The 18457-nt window shown below is 48.4% G+C and overlaps 1 protein-coding gene across 1 annotated transcript in view; it reads left to right on the top strand.

Moving 5' to 3' along the window:
- Positions 1-5528: 5528 nt before the first annotated feature.
- LOC141155251 (class I histocompatibility antigen, F10 alpha chain-like) overlaps positions 5529-18457 on the top strand; it is a 43685-nt gene continuing 30756 nt past the window's right edge. Inside the window, exons 1-2 of the mRNA XM_073642051.1 lie at positions 5529-5698; positions 15181-15441. Of these exons, the coding sequence (XP_073498152.1) occupies positions 5650-5698; positions 15181-15441 (310 nt within the window). The 5' untranslated portion in view covers positions 5529-5649. The remainder of the gene's footprint in view (positions 5699-15180; positions 15442-18457) is intronic.

Genomic DNA, 18457 nt, shown 5'->3' on the forward strand with positions numbered 1-18457 from the left:
CCAATCACAGCAGTCTGGGGGCTTGAATCACATTACAGGGGGTCATGGGGCGGTGACAGGCAGGTCACAAGCCGGTCACCGCCCCATGACCGCCCTGTCACCGCGCGGTCGCGCTACGATCGGTGCGATCGATGTGATCGGCGATCGCACCGATCATAGCAGTCCGGGGCCAGGGCTGGGGTGTCCTAGCAACAGTCTAGGATCGGTGCTCATAGGAGCACCGATCCTAGGCTGCAGATCACTGTTTCCGGCAATCAGATTTGAACAGCCAATCACAGCGATCGCTGGTGCGGGGGGGGCGGCGACAGCCCCCGGGATGATGACGCCATCTACCAGGAGGTAAGATGGCACCGTAACTTTAATGCTGTCACCGCGACTTAAGTCGCGGTGCCGCATTAAAGATATGACGTACTAATACGGGTCTGGCTCTTAAGTCCCAGGGTACAGACGCGTATTAGTACGTCAGATGTTATTAAGGGGTTAAGGACTGACAATAAAACATTCCAAATCGACGAGAAATTGCAGTTACCAGGAAAAGAAATGTTAAGAAACATCTTTTCCTGTATAATGACTTGTATATAAGGCAAAAATTTTAAATTATTTAAAAAAATTATAATTTAAGTAAACCAAAATTTATTTTTTATTAAAAAAAATTGAAATTTCAGTATAATTTATGACGGAAGGAAGAACTGCCAAATATTAGGGACTCAGATACATCCTGTACTAGACATAAAGGAGGGCCTCATACACATTCTACTCAAATTGTCAAGCAGACTCATAAAGGCTAAGCAAATCGCGCCAAAAATTAAAAGCAGGGTCATCCATTCACCCTTAAAGGCACCAGCTGTAGTGCCTCATTCAAATATTGTGAACAAAGTGTAGTTGCGGCACTCCTACACTCATAAAGGCTTTGCACAAAGTGCAAAGCCAACGAAAAAATTATAAGTAGCGTCCTCCATAGACCCTAGAAGACAATAGCTTGCAGGCCTCATTAAAATATAACATTAACAACACTTTTTGTGTTGCTTTCAACTGGTGGTGTCTAAAAGTCGGATCTAATCCAGGCTTTGTTCATTGTTATCAGAGTGAGCCTTTCAGCACTTTCTGTCTGTTATGACTCCCCTTCTGGCACTAAAAATCCATTCAGACAAGACGCTAGCTGCAGGGCTGCACAACACCTCCAAGGCAGAGAGAGACAGCTCAAGGCAATTGTCCAGCTTTGAGACCCAATAGCTGAAGGTCGCAGAAGAGTTAGGGTGTACGCTGGTTTGGTCAGCCAGGTATTGCTTGACCATCTTTAAAACGCTGACGTACCATATCTTGACTAGAATCTCTGGCAAATCTGGGTAGGTTTTCAGAAAACGTTGAGCACATGTGCCAAGCATGCTACATGTGTGAGGTTGACAATAGGCGCCCAGGTCGGCAGAGGAGGACTACTATTCCTCTCATCCGACTGCCGCTCCCGCTGACAACAGTGAGAGCGGCGCTGCTGGGGAAGCAGTAGTCTCCTCAGTGCCCGCAGTAAAAGAAATAAAAACGAAAAATAAAAAACCTTATACTCACCTGTCCGGCACCCCCTGGTGTGCTCTTTGTCCTCGGTCCCAGCAGCCGGTAGTACACTGCGGCAAGCGCAATTACTCACGTGACCTCACTGTGGGAACATTCTGAAGAATATAGACGCCTTCCATTACTAACCTGGGCTTCACGTCAGCCACCAATACAAGGCTGATGTGAACCTCAACCCCATTACCCCACTCGCCACCGCTACAGGGCAGTGGGAAGGGCAGAGGCTAAGCGCCAGATTTGGCTCATCTTATGGATGTGCCATTTCTGGGACCGCGGAGGGGGCTAGTATCCATGGCCCCTTCCCTGGCTATTATCAGCCAGCAGTAGTCTGTTTAGCCTTTTCTGGTTAGATTTTATAGGGGGACCCCACGGCAATTTTTTTCTGTGGTCCCCCTGTAATCTAGCCATTAAAGGCTAAAGAAACAGCTGTAGACTGATATTAATAGCCAGGGAGCTTTGTTGGCTAATGGCCCCTTCCCTGGCTACTAATATCAGCCACCAGCAGGCGGCTTTCCCTCTGCTGGTTATAAAAAATTTTTTTTTTTTTTTTTTTTTTTTTTTACATTTTAGGCTCTGTGCCCTCGATCCGGACGTAGCAGCGCTTTGGATGCATATTTTTTTCATTCTATTGAACGCAGGTAAATCCACATGTGTTCACTGAACCTTGCATATTTACCGCATTCAATACATTCTAGTAATCAATTTTATGTTGCGGAGACTAGCGACACCGCAAGAGAATTTGACATGCTGCAGTCCTGAAAGACGCGCCGCATGTCATTGTCCACGGGTGATTCGCAGCCTCTGATGCACGCATAGTGGACATAGGATTCCTAGAGATCCCATCCACTATGCTGTAACATCTGGACGCTGCGGGTTTGACGCTGTATAAACACGCAGCGTCAAACCTGCAGCGGCTCCTGTTCGTGGCGACGTACCCAAACTCACCCCCAGCATGTCAATTTCTGTAGCGAACATGCTAGTCTCTGCTGCAGATTTTGACTGATTGAAGTGTCATTATATGCGGTGGATTCACATATAGCGACAACAGAAATGCGGCACTAGAACACTGCGTTCTGGACGCAGAAAAAATACGCTGCGTCCAAAGCGCTGCTGAGTGCTGATAAGGGGGGAGGTGGGGGCGTAGCGGCTAACAAAACAGCTGTGAGCTGTTAATAGTAGCCAGGGACAATGTTTGCCTAATGGCACCTTCCCAGGTTAAAAATAGCAGCTCTCAGCTGCCCCAGAAATTACGTGAATAGAAATGCTAATGAGATTGGGTGTATGGGATTAATATATTGTATGAATCATTGTTGAACCGCATGGATGTCACACAAAATATTAAATATGACTCTAATAGCACCACAACTTCATTCATCAATGTTATGCAACATATATTTGTACTTTAAGATAATTATTTGTTTGAATATCACATTACTTTCTGTGGGCAACAAAACTTTTGTCTTGCCAAATTCTGACCATTCTGTGTTCATTAAATGATCAATATTTCAGCTTTGATGCCAATTTCTTTTCTTAACCTAAACCAAATTTGGGAGGGTTTCAGCTTTCAAAAGAGTAATTTATAAAACCAATGGATGAATTTAACGTCAGGTTATAAGCTTTTATTTACATAACATGGATAAGTGACATAACTTCTGTCAGGGAGTGTACAATTTCTATCAGCACACTAAGGTTTTGTTCACACATGTTGGGTTTTTCAGCGTTTTTTGCTGCAGATTTTTATGCAATTTTTCAGCTGGGTTTTGCAGTACCAGCAAAGTCTGAGAAACCAGACTCTACTGTTCCCACATCATGTTTTTTTGTTGTTGTGTATTTTGTGCCTTGCAGCCTTTTTGGAAACTAGAGCATGTCACGTCTTTCAGCGTTTTTTCAGCGTTTTTCACCTATTGGAAGTAATGGGTAGTGAAAAAAATATGATGTATGAACATAGCTATCAGGTTATGCTGCGTTTTTAGTTAAAATAAGCAAGTACAGCAGTATGTGAAACGCATTTATTTTTGTCATTTTACCGCCTTGTCTTGGTCACTGAGATGTTTGTTTGTATTAGTTCTATTAGAAGAATTTAATTAAATTAGTGATGTGTACAGTTTAAACCTTAGCTGAGCTACCTGTGAGATTGAACAATACCTGTGCAACTGAATGGCAGACCCCATAGTGTGAAAGTAAATAGTGTCATACAAACTCAATGCATTGACAGTGTCTAAACTATTCCTGAACAATTCACCTCCCCCACTATGCCAAAACCAGAATGAGATTTTTTTTTCCACAGAACTTTACATGCATAAATAGAGACAGAAGGACAGTGAAAAAAATGCTGAAAAAACGCATCAAAAATGCAGCAAAACCTGTGTTTCTGATGTAGCTGATTTTCTGCCACAGATTAGGTTTTACTGCAGATGTGTGACGCTGAAAAACCCAACATGTGTGAACATAGCCTATGTCTTAACAACTATCAGATAAGTTAGTATTTCAAGGTACTCCTCACTATCCTTACAACTCAAATAGGTGAGCATATACAGGTGCATCTCACTAAATTAGAATATCATCAAAAAGTTAATTTATTTCAGTTCTTCAATACAAATAGTGAAACTCATACACTACAGACCAAAAGTTTGGACACACCTTCTCATTTAAAGATTTTTCTGTATTTTCATGACTATGAACATTGTACATTCGCACTGAAGGCATCAAAACTATGAATTACCACATGTGGAATTATATACTTAACAAAAAAGTGTGAAACAACTGAAAATATGTCTTATATTCTAGGTTCTTCAAAGTAGCCACCTTTTGCTTTGATGACTGCTTTGCACACTCTTGGCATTCTCTTGATGAGCTTCAAGAGGTACATGCGGATTGTACATGCGGATTGTACATGCGGATTGTACATGCGGATTGTACATGCGGATTGTACATGCGGATTGTATATGCGTTTTTCCTGCCAGGGACATGCGGATGTGAAGCGTTCTTCACTTGCATTTCCGCATGCGGGTGTCAAGCGGTTTCCAAGCCATTTTAGCATCACTTGGAAAGTGCTTGACTACTTGGATTTATATAGTGTGACCCGAGCGAATGGTAAAAAAATAAATATATACTTACCCTCCAATGGCCCCCGGAGTCTTGCTACGCTCCTGTCCTGGCTGCCGGCAGATTGCGGTGCCCTGTACTGAAGGACCTGCCGTCACATGACTGTGACGTCACCACAGTTCTTACAGTCTTTTGCGATCTGCCGGCAAGCACAGAGAAGGAGTCCGGGGGCCGTCGGAAGTTGAATATAATCTTTATTTTTTATTTTATTCTTTTTTTTACAGTTTCTATGGTACCCGGGTCCAGAGGAGAGTCTCCTGTCCTCCACACCCGGGTACCATCCGCACATAGGGGGCGGATTACCAAGCGTTTCCCAAGCGTTTACGCTGCTTAAATTCCGCATCATAAACGCTTGGAAAACGCATAGTGGGCACACAGCCTTAAACCACTTCTATGTACTGGATCCTCATGTACATTATCTGTAACGGGGAAATATGAACATTGTGCACACATAATGAGGGAGCTGCGAGTGGATTGTCTTACATTTTCATTTTTTTTTCAACTTTTTTCATGTATTTTTTTTTATAAGAAACAAGTCACATGATCTCCTGACTACTTTTTATTCCTTTTGAAAAAAAGCCGGATGCGTTTTAAGAAAATAAAACAGATGCAACATGTTAAAAAAAAAACCGATATTCTAGCTTCAAACTCCATCACGTTTGCATCACTTCTACAACAGATCAGGTTTGGTGCTTACAAAAACGTGCAGCTTTCAAAAGTTACAAAACCGTGGTGTGAAACAAGCCCTACAGCTCCCACATCTCACTTTCACTTGCTCCGGCCTCTATCTGCCCGGTAACTGCTGACCACATACAGATTCATTCTATTGGAGGAAGCTGCACCTCCCATCCAATCAGAGCTGAGCTCCGCCCCCCGGTGCACAGTGCCTGTGATACTGTTACATTATGTTTGTCTCATGTGATACTTGCGTTCTTCTCCTCGGGGCCCCCATATATCAGAGGCAGGAGGAGGAGGAGGATGTCCCCCCTCATTGTGCTGCTCCTCTATGTGTCTGCGGTGGGTTCTGGTGAGTATGGAGGCGACCGGTGATTGGACCTTATATTACATGTTATTACGTCTTATTTATGTCGTGTGTCGTCCTGTAGATTATATATCAGTGTGGTGTTGTCTATGAGATGCAAAAATCCAGGAAAGCTGCAGGTTGTGTGCGATAGTGTGAACACAACACAAGTGTGTAATAGAGCGAGACGGCGACTGTTGTGTGACCTCTGCTGTTATAATAGACGACACCTGTAATAAGTTATAATGTGTCGGTCACTACACAGAGGAGCGTACATTACACCCTGTACACGGAGGAGCGTACATTACACCCTGTACACGGGGGAGCGTACGTTACACCCTGTACACTGAGGAGCGTACATTACACCCTGTACACGGAGGAGCGTACGTTACACCCTGTACACGGAGGAGCGTACATTACACCCTGTACACGGAGGAGCGTACATTACACCCTGTACACGGGGGAGCGTACGTTACACCCTGTACACTGAGGAGCGTACGTTACACCCTGTACACTGAGGAGCGTACATTACACCCTGTACACCGAGGAGCGTACGTTACACCCTGTACACGGAGGAGCGTACGTTACACCCTGTACACGGGGGAGCGTACGTTACACCCTGTACACGGAGGAGCGTACGTTACATCCTGTACACAGAGGAGCGTACATTACACCTGTAAGGGGGAAGACCAGGGTGTGGGTACTTTCAAAACAAGGGATCCGGAACTGCCAGGGCCGTGCCTCTTGTTGCAGGAGGAAGACTGACTGCGAGACAGGAGTCAGGTGACCGGGAAGCTGGGAGTGTGTCCGGGGAGAGAGCTGAGGAGTCAGGTGATCGGGGAGCTGAGCTCGTGTCTAGGAAGAGGGTGGAATAGGAGTTTTTGCGCGGGAAAAGTGGCAGTGGACAGTGGGAGTCAAGCCCGACTAGAGGGAGAAGAGACGCAGGATCCCTGGAGCCGAGCAAGTGAGGTGCAGTGTTATGGACTAGGGGCTCAGCAGGTCAAACCTTAGACCACCCGCTGCTGCCAGAAGACGGAGCATTGTTTAGGCGGGGAAGCCAGAAGAAAGCAACACCGGCATCAGCCGGCAACTGCCTTGTGAGGAGCAAGAGTCAGCTAAGTGAAAAAACTGCCGTTGATTCTGCTACATCTAGCCCAACTGTGGATTGTCAGTTATAGCATATTACCTGCTACTTCCTTGTTGTCCCCATATTTCCCCTGTTTCTCCCTGTGTGGAGGTTGACCCTGTTATAGTAAATCCCCCTTGTTTATTAACCCTGCACTGGCTGCTCTGTGTTTCTGTGTCACTGCATCTAAAGTACCTGTGTTACATTTGACGTAGTCGGCAGGATGCAGCCTTTAGACACAGACACTGCAGATCAGTCCATCCTGGGAGCCCCTAGATCTAGCTTGCCGCTGGGGGCCATGCTCAGCAATCTCCCAAAGTTCACCGGGGACAATATGATGCTGTGCGACTGGGTTGAGAGAGTTAGGAGTATGTTACGTATGCATCCGATGACCCCAGCTATGCAAGCCGAAATAGCCTTACTGGCCCTGGACGGCGAGGCCCGGACTCCGTGATGTACTGCCCTCCTCATGACCGGGATACTGTAGAAAAAGTGGTGCGGATATTAGAAGAGATGCATGGGGATCCCACCAATGTAGGAGAGCTGAGGATACAGCTGTTTCACCAAGTGCAGCAGGAGGGGGAGACTGTGACGCAATATGTTAATGCATTACAGAGGGTGCATGCCTATATCACTAGAAAAGACGACATGGGGAATTTGGGAATGTGCCCCCCTGACGTGATCTTAAGGGACCAATTTGTGGCAGGCCTCAGGGATGTGCAGCTGAAGCAGGCCTTGCGGGAGCACCTGCGCGCTAACCCACGTATGACTTTTCTAGAAGTGGGGGCAGAGGCACGTGTGAGAGAGCAGGAGATGGGGGTGACGGCCCTGACAGGGATGGTCCGGAGTAACGAGGTACCCACCCCGCCTGTAGCTGAACCGGAATGGGCTCGAGACATGCAAAAGGAGATACAGGAGATGCGGGGTGAATGGTCCAGGCTCAAGAAGACCCCTGCACCGACACCAGAGATACCCAGATCGATTGCCCCAGTTAGGGAAAGAATTGAATTCAGGCCCCACCTCACAGGAGAGTTCCATAGAGAAGTGAGGCAGCCCTACACAGACAGAGACACGACCTGCTGGAAGTGTGGAGGCACAGGACATTATGCCAGGGGCTGTGCTAGCCGAGGGCAGCCCCTGTCGCGGCAGCCGTTAATCTAACGGGCTCCGTGTTTGGGGGACACAGCCCGGAGCCTAAGGAAGGGGAAAGAAAAAGAGGAAGTCCCAAGGACCTAGTTTCCACCAGCCCGACTGTCTGGGCCGAAATGAGCGGTCGGGCTGTTCACTGCCTGATTGACATGGGATCCCAGGTGACTACGATGACAAAAGCCTACTTTCAATAGCGATTTCCAGAGATAGTGCGGCCTGAATGGGGACCAGTAATTAGACTTACGGCAGCTAATCAATTACCCACCCCAGTCGCAGGGGTGGTGTGGATGAAGATCCGAGTGTGTGGAAAAGATGTGGGAAAAAAAGGGGTCGTCTTGGTCGCAGGGGGAACCAGAAGTGGACCCCCGGTGACCCTCGGAAAGAATGTGCTGAAAGGCAAATCCTGATTAGTGAGCCAAAGGAGATTCCTCTAGACAGGTGGGACCCACGAAACCCACAAAGGAGGGTTTTTCAACAATTATTCCGAGCTCCCCAGGCTCAGGAGACGTCGAGTGAAGGGAAGATCCTGGGGAAAGTAATAGTACCAGCAGCTACGGCGCTCACCTTACCGCCAGGACAAACTGTACTCACGTTACCCGCATGGGCCTGCACACCTCTTGAGGGGGTTGAAGTACAGATAGAACCAACATCGATGGACAAAGTACCCCCCGGACTCCTGGTGGCTCGGACACTGGCCACCATCCAGGGTGGCAATGTTATAGTGCGGTGCGTTAGTCTGGGCGAAGGTGATCTCACACTCCCTCCCAGGGCGGAAATAGCCCAGATTCTGGGAATGCCAGAGAAGTTAGTGCGACCTGATGCGGTACAGCTGTCCGCTGTACGAGGAGACCCCTGGAGTCTGGTGGTCACCGTGTTGCCGGAATCCCACCGTGCTGGTGCGAAGGGTGGACGAAGAATCCTAGAACGAATGCGGGCTGAATTGACAGGACTTTCACCTCGACAGGTGCAGCAGGTTGAGGAGGTACTGGAGCGGTACCAGGAAGTCTTTGCTCGCCATGAGGATGACTTTGGTTGCACCGAAGCCATTACCCACGAGATTCCCATGGGGAGCGCTGCCCCAGTGTGGGAGAGATACCTACAGATACCTCCCCAGATGTATACAGAGGTTAAGGAGATGCTAGCCCATATGTTACAAAATGGTGTGATACTGGAGAGTCAGAGTCCGTGGGCAGCCCCGATTGTCCTGGTCCGGAAGAAAGATGGACCCTGCGGTTCTGTGTGGACTATAGACGACTGAATGCCTGTACAGTATGAGACTCTTACCCACTACCCCAAATCGAAGAGTCAATGTCGGCCTTAGGGAAGGCAAGATACTTCTCCTCCTTGGATCTGGCCAGCGGGTACTGGCAGGTGCCCGTGGCCGAACATGACCGTGCGAAGACGTCGTTCATATTACCCATGGGACTGTTCGAGTTCAATCGGATGCCCTTCGGCCTGACTAACGCCCCTGGACGTTCCAGCGTCTGATGGAGAGGTGCCTGGGTGATTTGAACTTCGAGGCGACACTGATTTATCTTGACGACATAATTGTCTATGCCGCCACCTTCGAGGAGCCCCTCCAGTGACTGGAGCAAGTACTGAGCCACCTATAGAGTCATGGTCTAAAGGTGAAGCCCCAGAAGTGCCACCTGTTCTGCAAACAAATCGAATATCTCGGTCATACTGTGTCCGGTGAAGGAGTCAGGCCCACCCGGGAAAAGGTGGCCGCCGTACAGGAGTGGCCTACCCCGAAGACAGTGAAGGACGTTTGGGCCTTCCTGGGACTTGCTGGGTACTACCAAAGATTCGTGAAGAACTTCACCCGCATAGCCAACCCATTGCTTGAGCTAAATTAAGGGAGTGCCGGCGGGCTCCAAGAATCGGGCGATTCGGTGGGAAAGCAGACAGGAAGAAGCCTTCAATGCCCTAAAAATGGACCTGACCGAGGCCCCAATACTTGCCTATGCGGATTTCTCCCAACCATTCATACTCCACACTGATGGGAGCCTACATGGTCTGGGAGCCGTGTTATCCCAAGTATAGGAGGAGAAAGAGCGCGTGATTGCATACGCCAGTCGCTCCCTTCACGACTCCAAGAGGAACCCAGATAATTATAGCTCTTTCAAATTAGAGTTGCTGGCTCTGGTTTGGGCAATGACCGAGAAGTTTGCAGAGTATTTGTCTGGGTCCGAAGTACTGGTGAGAACAGATAACAACCCGTTGGCTCACCTGGAGAATGCGAAGTTGGGGGCCCTGGAGCAGCGGTGGGTGGCCCCATGGCCAGGTATTGGTATAAAATCGCCTACCGGTCTAAGGCAGAGAATACTCACGCCGACGCCTTCTCCAGAGTGACATATGAACGGCCTGATCATGACCGCGATGAAGATTTGGAGGCTGATGAGATCCCTAGCTTCCGAAGTTTCGTGGGACTGCTGGTCGTGGCGCAGGGACAGATTGGAGAGACGTCGGAAGAACAAGTGCTAGGGCGGCCAAGAGATGACTGGGTCAGACTTCAACAGACTGACAGAGAAGTTGCTCAATTACGTCAATGGGTGGCTTTGAGGCAGGTCCCCAGTCGAGAGGAGAGGAGTACCCTGTCCCCAGGACCGCTGAAAATGCTGGGACAATGGGAGAGACTGTGTTTGCGAGACGGGCTGCTGTACCGACTGGTACAGATACTGTGAGAGTTCGGGACCACCTGTCAAGTGGAGATCCCAGAGAAGTTGGTCGGAGTAGTGACTAAGGAGGCTCATGAACGAGGGGCTCACTTCGGACCAGAGAAGACATTTCAGTGGTTGCAGAGGCTGGTGTATCACCCCCGACTGCGATCAACAATAGAAGACACTTGTCGAAGATGCCGGAGCTGTGAGCTGGTTAAGCCCCCGGAGCAGCGGGTCCCCATACAAAGCATTGTGACTTCTGCCCCCTTGAAGCTGCTGATGATCGACTATTTGACTGTTGGACCAGCGCATCTCGGGTATGAACATTGCCTGGTAATGACAGACCGCTTCACAAAGTTTGTGGTGACCCCGACCAGAGATCAGACCGCCGAATCAGCTGCACAGGCTATCTGCCTAGACTTCATTAGAGTGTACGGCTGCCCAAAAAGGATCCATTCCGATCAAGGCGCCTGCTTCCAGGGCCGGGTGATGGAAGAGCTGCATCGGTTGTACAGGATTGAGAAGTCACGGACTACTCCTTATCACCCTCAAGAAAATGGGGCCTGTGAAGGCTTTAATCGGACACTGACCCAAATGCTCCGCACATTGGAGGAAGATCGGAAGGTGCGATGGCCTGAGTTTGTAGCTGAGCTGGTGTGGGTCTACAACAACCGAGTGAATAGTACGATGGGGTTCACTCCTTATACCTTACTGTTCGGGCGAATGGGGCAAGAGATTACAGAGTTACAGGTGGACCCCGAGGAGGACTACCTACGGACGGGGATGTCTTCCTGGGTCCGAGAACACTGGCATCGACTGCAGACCCTCCGACGGTTGGTACAACAAAAGTTTCGGGAGCTCAAACATCATGAGACATTTCCAGTTCGAGGGACAGGTCTGAGGCCCGAGGAGCGGGTGTTGGTTCGAGACAGGCGGCCCCGGGGCAATTTGAGTAGGCTGTGGGAACGGACCCCACACCGAGTGAAGAGCAGGTTTGGCGCTGAAGGACCTGTGTATGAAGTTCAACCTGAGGGGGCTAAAGGAGCCCCTACCAGAGTGGTTCATCGTAGTATGCTGCGGCCCTGTCTGTCTAAAGATGACACGGATGAAGAAGAATCACCTGCTTATAGAGAGGGTCCTGTCACAGTTGCCCCAAGCTACGATGTGGATGAAGAAGAATTGTTGATTTTACCTCCGAGCCCCAGCACTCGATTACCTGCAGTCCCCAGTGCAGGCGGCGAGGGAACACCATCGGTTGAAGCCACCGGGCAGGCGGAGATTGGGAATCCAAGTGACCCTGCACCCCCCATCGGTCAAACTGAGTTACGCCGGTCAGAACGGACAACAGCAGGAGTGCCTCCTCACCGTTACGAACAAGATCAATTTATATGGCAACGTATCGTCCAGGAAGTGCAAGAATGTGAACGTTTGGTGAAGGAACTCTCGCCCGTGGAATGGCGAGTTAAAGGAGAGCGGGAGTGTAAGGGGGAAGACCGGGGTGTAAGTACTTTCAAAACAAGGGATCCGGAACTGCCAGGGCTGTGCCTCTTGTTGCAGGGGGAAGACAGACTGCGAGACAGGAGTCAGGTGACCGGGAAGCTGGGGGTGTGTCCGGGGAGAGAGCTGAGGAGTCAGGTGACCGGGGAGCTGAGCTCGTGTCTAGGAAGAGGGTAGAAAAGGAGTTTTTGCGTGGGAAAAGCGGCAGTGGACAGTGGGAGTCAAGCCCGACTAGAAGGAGAAGAGACACAGGATCCCTGGAGCCGAGCAAGTGAGGTGCACTGTTATGGACTAGGGGCTCAGCGGGTCAAACCGGAGACCACCCGCTGCTGCAAGAAGACGGAGCATTGTTTAGGCGGGGAAGCCAGAAGAAAGCAACACCGGCATCAGCCGGCAACTGCCTTGTGAGGAGCAAGAGTCACCTAAGTGAAAAAACTGCCGATTACAACTGTGTCGATTCTGCTACATCTAGCCCAACTGTGGATCGTCAGTTATAGCATATTACGTGCTACTTCCTTGTTGTCCCCATATTTCCCCTGTTACTCCCTGCGTGGAGATTGACCCTGTTACAGTAAATCCCCCTTGTTTATTAACCCTGCACTGACTGCTCTGTGTTTCTGTGTCACTGCATCTAAAGTACCTGTGTTACACACCCTGTACACGGAGGAGCGTACATTACACCCTGTACACGGAGGAGCGTACATTACACCCTGTACACGGAGGAGAGTACGTTTCATCCTGTACATGGATGTAACAAGCTGGATATTACGTTTATATAGCTTCTCATTGCTGGGTGTCCATATTCGGGACCTGGTCCTGCTCTTCCCTTATTCACATTGACGTCACTTTGATAAGGTTTTAATACTAGAGGTTAGGACCATCCCGGCTGAGAACACCTTCGGTACACCTTGGCGCTGGTGTGTACAAGGTTTACCAAGTACCCAGTGTTATTTATATGCACTATTGCTTTTTCTTACAGCAGAGTATATGTTCATTTTGTTTCTATCTTAACTGTTTTTTTGTGTAGTGGACCTGCTCTATCATAGCTGGTTTTGCGGTGGGTGTTTAGTTTCCTCACTGTACTCTGTTTTGATCCAATGTACAGGGCAGGATTGCCTCATCTGGATATTAGGGCATTCTTATGTTTATTATGGGGCAATTTGTGCGATATCAGTCGGGGGAGGGGGCACCTGCAGTTTTTCTTTCTAGTGAAGTCAGCACCAGGTGTATTGGGGTTGGGATCATGTTGTCGTGCAGAGTTCTAGCGCAGTTTCACTTTATGACCGATAACGTAGCATCTTGCGCAGACTAAGGACTTGTCTGAAGAGATTCAGATTCGGCAATCAAGGTAGTCCACTTCCTAGGTGTTCCTGGATTCCCAAAACAGGCTGTTCTCTTCTCTTCTACTTATCTTGGGCATACAATTATTCAGCTTCACGTTCTTAATATCCTAAAATAAATATAGAGAGCACAGGCCAAAAGACCCGAGGCTTTTTATTGTACCTACAAAAGATCCATAAAGCACAGCATATAAAACATCATGTAAAGCCCAACTCATGTTTCACCACTGCTGCTTCTTCTGGGGTACAGCTAACTTTCAACTCCATATCATATTTACACTAAATATCAGTGTCCACACCAAACACGTATATAAAAAGTTTTTTTCTCTATATAAAAAAATTCACTAAATTACATTTATCTTTATTCCATCTGAGCACAAATACAATAAAATAAAAATATATCAATGACTGATGACAATCTAAACAATAAGACTATATGTGAAATATGGCTCATGTGTATCAAAATCTCATGGAAAAAAAAATATATTGTTTTAGGACGAATAATTTTATTCACAGGACAAGTGCGATAGAAGAAAGTATAACCTGTTCAAGTAGCACCTTGAAAGTGAACTCACCTCATAGCTGAATCCAAATCTCTTCAGCTAAGTCCTTAGTCTGCGTGAGACGCTGCGTTATTTCTGCAGTTTATCTTTGGGAGTGGGATCAGCTCCGTTTGTGTTTTTCTGCTGTGACTCGGGAGACAGTGGGGACTTTATTGTTGTTTTTTTTTTTTTTTGTGTGTGAATAGATTTTTGTGTTTAGGTTTCCTGTCATCATTGTGCATGCTGGAGGTCATAATGTGGATGTTTGGGCATCTAGAGAGCAAGTTAGACACATAAAATTGGATCTGCTCTGATTGAGGAAGGGTATCCAATAAATGGTCTTTGTTTGGTCGGACATACTGGGGAAGAGGTTGTTGAGGAAGGTGCGTTCCGTGCAAAGGGTCAATAAGGCCACGATCAAGGTCAATAGATAGGATGGAAAGTTTGTGGGTAGACAGGTGGTGTGATAGTTCAGGACAAGGAATTAGAGATGACACTTGAATGTGGAGGTTATGAATTTGTGGGTGTTAGCAGTGCAGGAAGGGCTGGAGCGAGTCGTCGTCGTCGTTTAGAGGAACTTTCATTAGTAAAGGTTCATAAGAGTGAGTTGTGGAGGGAGAGATGTGGCCATTCGAGGGATGGATGGTAAGAAATTTGGTAAAGAAAACTGGTGGGTCCCAGTTGAGGGCTCAGAGGACAGATGAGCAGACTGTCAGTCCCAGGTCAGTCTTCCAGTCTGAGCAGCAGCGGCTGAGGGGAATTATTTTGGCTGTTGTGTGTTGGTGACGCACATCCTGGCAGTGGCTACATCTCCGAGGAAGCTGCAAAATGTCTTATTGTTCTATGTTTTGTCGTATATGTTAATAAGTCGCTGCGGTGGCCATTTAACTCATGTCACACAATGTCTTTATTTTAGAGAACATCACTAATCCCACAATCATGTACACAACAGAAGGGACATTACACCTTGTACACGGCACAGCGACTTTTGCAATTCTTCTCTATAGAGCTTGGTGGAAAGTTACATGTGAGATAAGGAGAAAAATATGAAATGTTACACTATGCTGCCACTCACATAGATGATGGAGAGCGGTCACCTCCACGCTGTCCATACCTGTGTCACCTCCTCCTGTGTCCTGTATGTGTGATATGTGACACTCTCTGTGTCTCTCAGACAGTCACTCTCTGCGATATTATCAGACGACGGTCTCTGCTCCGGGGTCCGGGCTGCCGGAATACTCATACATTGGATATGTGGATGATCGGGAGATTGTGAATTATAACTCAGACAGCGGTAGATACCGACCCAAGGTCCAATGGATGGAGAAAGAGGACGAAGGATACTGGGAGAGAGAGACACAGAAAGGAAAACAATATGAGGCTATATCCAGATATAATGTGAGGACAGTGATGAGCCACTTCAACCAGAGCGGAGGTGAGAGAAAGATATACTGTATACAATATACATTATATATGTGCTCTATGTAACATGTCACACATCTACATATCACTGTTGTAATACAGCAACTTGCTGGCATTACGGTAATGGTCCAGGATATGTTTTACCTGACCATGTACCTTCCCCCTCAGGTGACTGGTCACATGACTGTGACATAGCACAGGTCCTGCGCGCACAGAATGTCTGTCTGATCACATGACTGTGACATCAGCAAGGTCCTGTCAGTATGTGTGTGTGTGCACGGGATGCATATATAAACCCTGCTTGATGGGAGACAGGTGTGTTCTGTGAGAGAGGCGTAAGGCCTGTTCCCGTGTGTGTGGGACACCGACCGTGTGAGGCCGAGTGAAGCCTGGTGCCTGAAAGGCAGAGCCTGTTTCCTGTGTTGATGTCAGTGGCCTTTGAGGGAACGACGGCTAGAGACCCCCACCTGGGAAGCCGCAAAGCCACAGTGGTGGCAGAGTAATAGACTGAGACAGCTAAACCCGGCAAAGGTAATACACTACGTTATATGGACATTGCTATGGACATTGCTATATGATTACCTTGCTGAAGGCTGTACCTGGAGCAAGTGGGCCTGTGTGTCACTTGGCTCATGAATATTGTATATATGTGTGTCGGCGTGCCACTGAGTTGGACCCGGTCATATGCGGTTTATGAAGTAATAAACTGCAGCATTGTGGAAAAACCGGAAAGACATTGCACGTGTGCATTGATTGTCGCAGCGAAGCGAGTATCCCCCACTATGATGACTAGTGCTGCCCTACATATGGTTCGAGAAAGCGGGCAACTGCAGCCCGGTTGCTAGCGGCAACAACAACCCGGTTGCTAGGGGCAACGGCACAGGACGACGAGTGTGAATTAAAGCATCTGGCTGCAGCTCGGTGGGGTTGCGAAGATTGTCTTCGAACTCAAACCTGGTTTGCTGTGGCTCTGCGGGGCCACGAAAATTTTCGGGGAGAGCGGTGTAAAGTGTCTAGTGTGTACCGTGATAGCCATGAATGGTGCAGTATCTCCAGACGGAATGGAGAAGGAGTTAGATGACCGTGTGCAATCGCTCTTCGGCATAATGGAGTTTCCTGAAGAAATGCAGGAGCAGATAATGATGGCTGTGAAGGGAGCAGCAGATGAGTCTGAAGCTGTTGAGCGATTGAAATGCCTGTGGGAGAAACAACAACAGGACTCGCAGCAGGCATTTGAGAAACAACAGCAGGTATGGGAGAAACAACAACAGGACTCGCAGCAGGCATTTGAGAAACAACAACAGGACTCGCAGCAGGCATTTGAGAAACAACAGCAGGTATGGGAGAAACGACAAGAGGTCGTGGTGCAGGAAGGGCAGGAGCTGTTGGCCCGTTACAGAGAGGCGGCAGCGGACCATTCCTTGAACTCTTTGGGGGCGCCCTTGTTGTCCCAGAGTGTCCAGGGAGGTGGTAAGAGCTGTTGTGAACTGAGTCCTAAGACTATTGTTGATTTTTCTTGTAAAAATTCCCCTGCCGGTGTGGTTGTTAAAAAGGGGGCGGAGACTAAAAAAGGGGCGGTTGTTCAAAACAGCGTGGAGGATAGAAAATCAAAAAAAATTACTGGTGGTGGGTTGGTACCCCCTAAAAATGACAATGTGACCGTTGATAACGGAGTAGCTCCAGTAGAAGGGGGTGACGTCAAAGTGGGAGGTGACCTGTTAGTCCACAACACCATGGGGAGTGACACAGACCCCGTAGCTGACGGTGACACTACGAAAGTAGAAGGAGAGGTCAGTCAGGAGCGGCTAGACGAGGCGAGAAAGTCCCCATCTCGTAGACGGCGCAAGGGCCACAAAAAGGTTGCTCCTGTAGACTTGGCTGAAAGTGAAAATAAGGAAAATGTAGTACTGTGTGCCTTTGTTTCAGGGGTGGATACTCCTTCCGAGGCAGAAGAGGAGGCGGCCAGTCGTGACCAAGAGCTGGAGCCTATCAGCCAGCAGTGTCAGAGTGACGTGCAGCCACTGTGTGGAAACCTGGAGATCGTGTCCTCAGACCAGCAGAACCTGGAGTCTGAAAGGCAGAAAATAAACCAGGTTGTGAGGAACTTGCAGCGTGAACTGGAGGAAAACAGCAAGGAAGTCAACAATTGGAAGAAAAAGTTCCAGAGAAATAAAGAGGAGGTTTTTCAGTTGGAACTTGACAAAGCGGAGTTTGAAGATGAGCTGTGCGAGTTGAAAGATAGGTTCTCCCTGGTACACGTAGAGCTGATACAAGTGAAGCAAAAGCTGGATGAGGGACTACACCAGAGGGATAGAGAGCTGTCTGCCTTAAAAGAGGCGCTGCAGGTTGAAGTTTCCGGACGTGACCAAAGCCTAAAACGACTGCGCGAACAGTTCAACCGGGAGCTATGTGACTCCAAGAAGGAATATGGTGAAAAGCTCAATAGGGAACTGCAACAAATCAAGAGAGACTATGAGGATCTCCTCAGGGTTAAAGGAAAACTAGAGGATGATAAGGTGGATGCAGAGCTCATACGCCAAGTGGTTGAAACCACTCTGCAGGACACCCGTAATGAAAATGGTAATCTCCGCAGAAAGACCTTAGGTCTGGAAGCTCAGGTGAAGGAGCTGCAGACGTTCTGTGATAATCTCCAGGGGGCAGAGACGTGCCTTAAGGAAAGGCTCAGCAAAATGGAGGCTGAGCAGAAGCAGATGGAGGAGTCTATCGGAGAAGCCACAGACCAGGGCCAGGAGTTGGCTGCTGGTGATGGGAGGTATGAAGCAGATACCTCCTCGAGTGATGTGAGCTCGGATGATTCGGTGGATGTAGGAGCCGAGATCAAGGAGTCGCTACAAACCCATTGGAAGCAAGAGGAGCTTCAGAGACGGGCCGCTGAGAGGCGAGTGGCGGAGCTAGAGGAAGAAGTTTCCGGGCTCAAAAGTCGCCTGACAAAGTATCACTCAGTGAACGAGGCCTTCTTGGAGAAGGAAAAGGGCGAACACGTTGCACTCACTCCCTTATACCAAGAG

This window comes from Phyllobates terribilis, unplaced genomic scaffold (assembly GCF_046119375.1).
Source record: "Phyllobates terribilis strain yellow unplaced genomic scaffold, ASM4611937v1 Scaffold_7__3_contigs__length_470593459, whole genome shotgun sequence".
In the NCBI taxonomy this organism is placed as follows: domain Eukaryota; kingdom Metazoa; phylum Chordata; class Amphibia; order Anura; family Dendrobatidae; genus Phyllobates; species Phyllobates terribilis.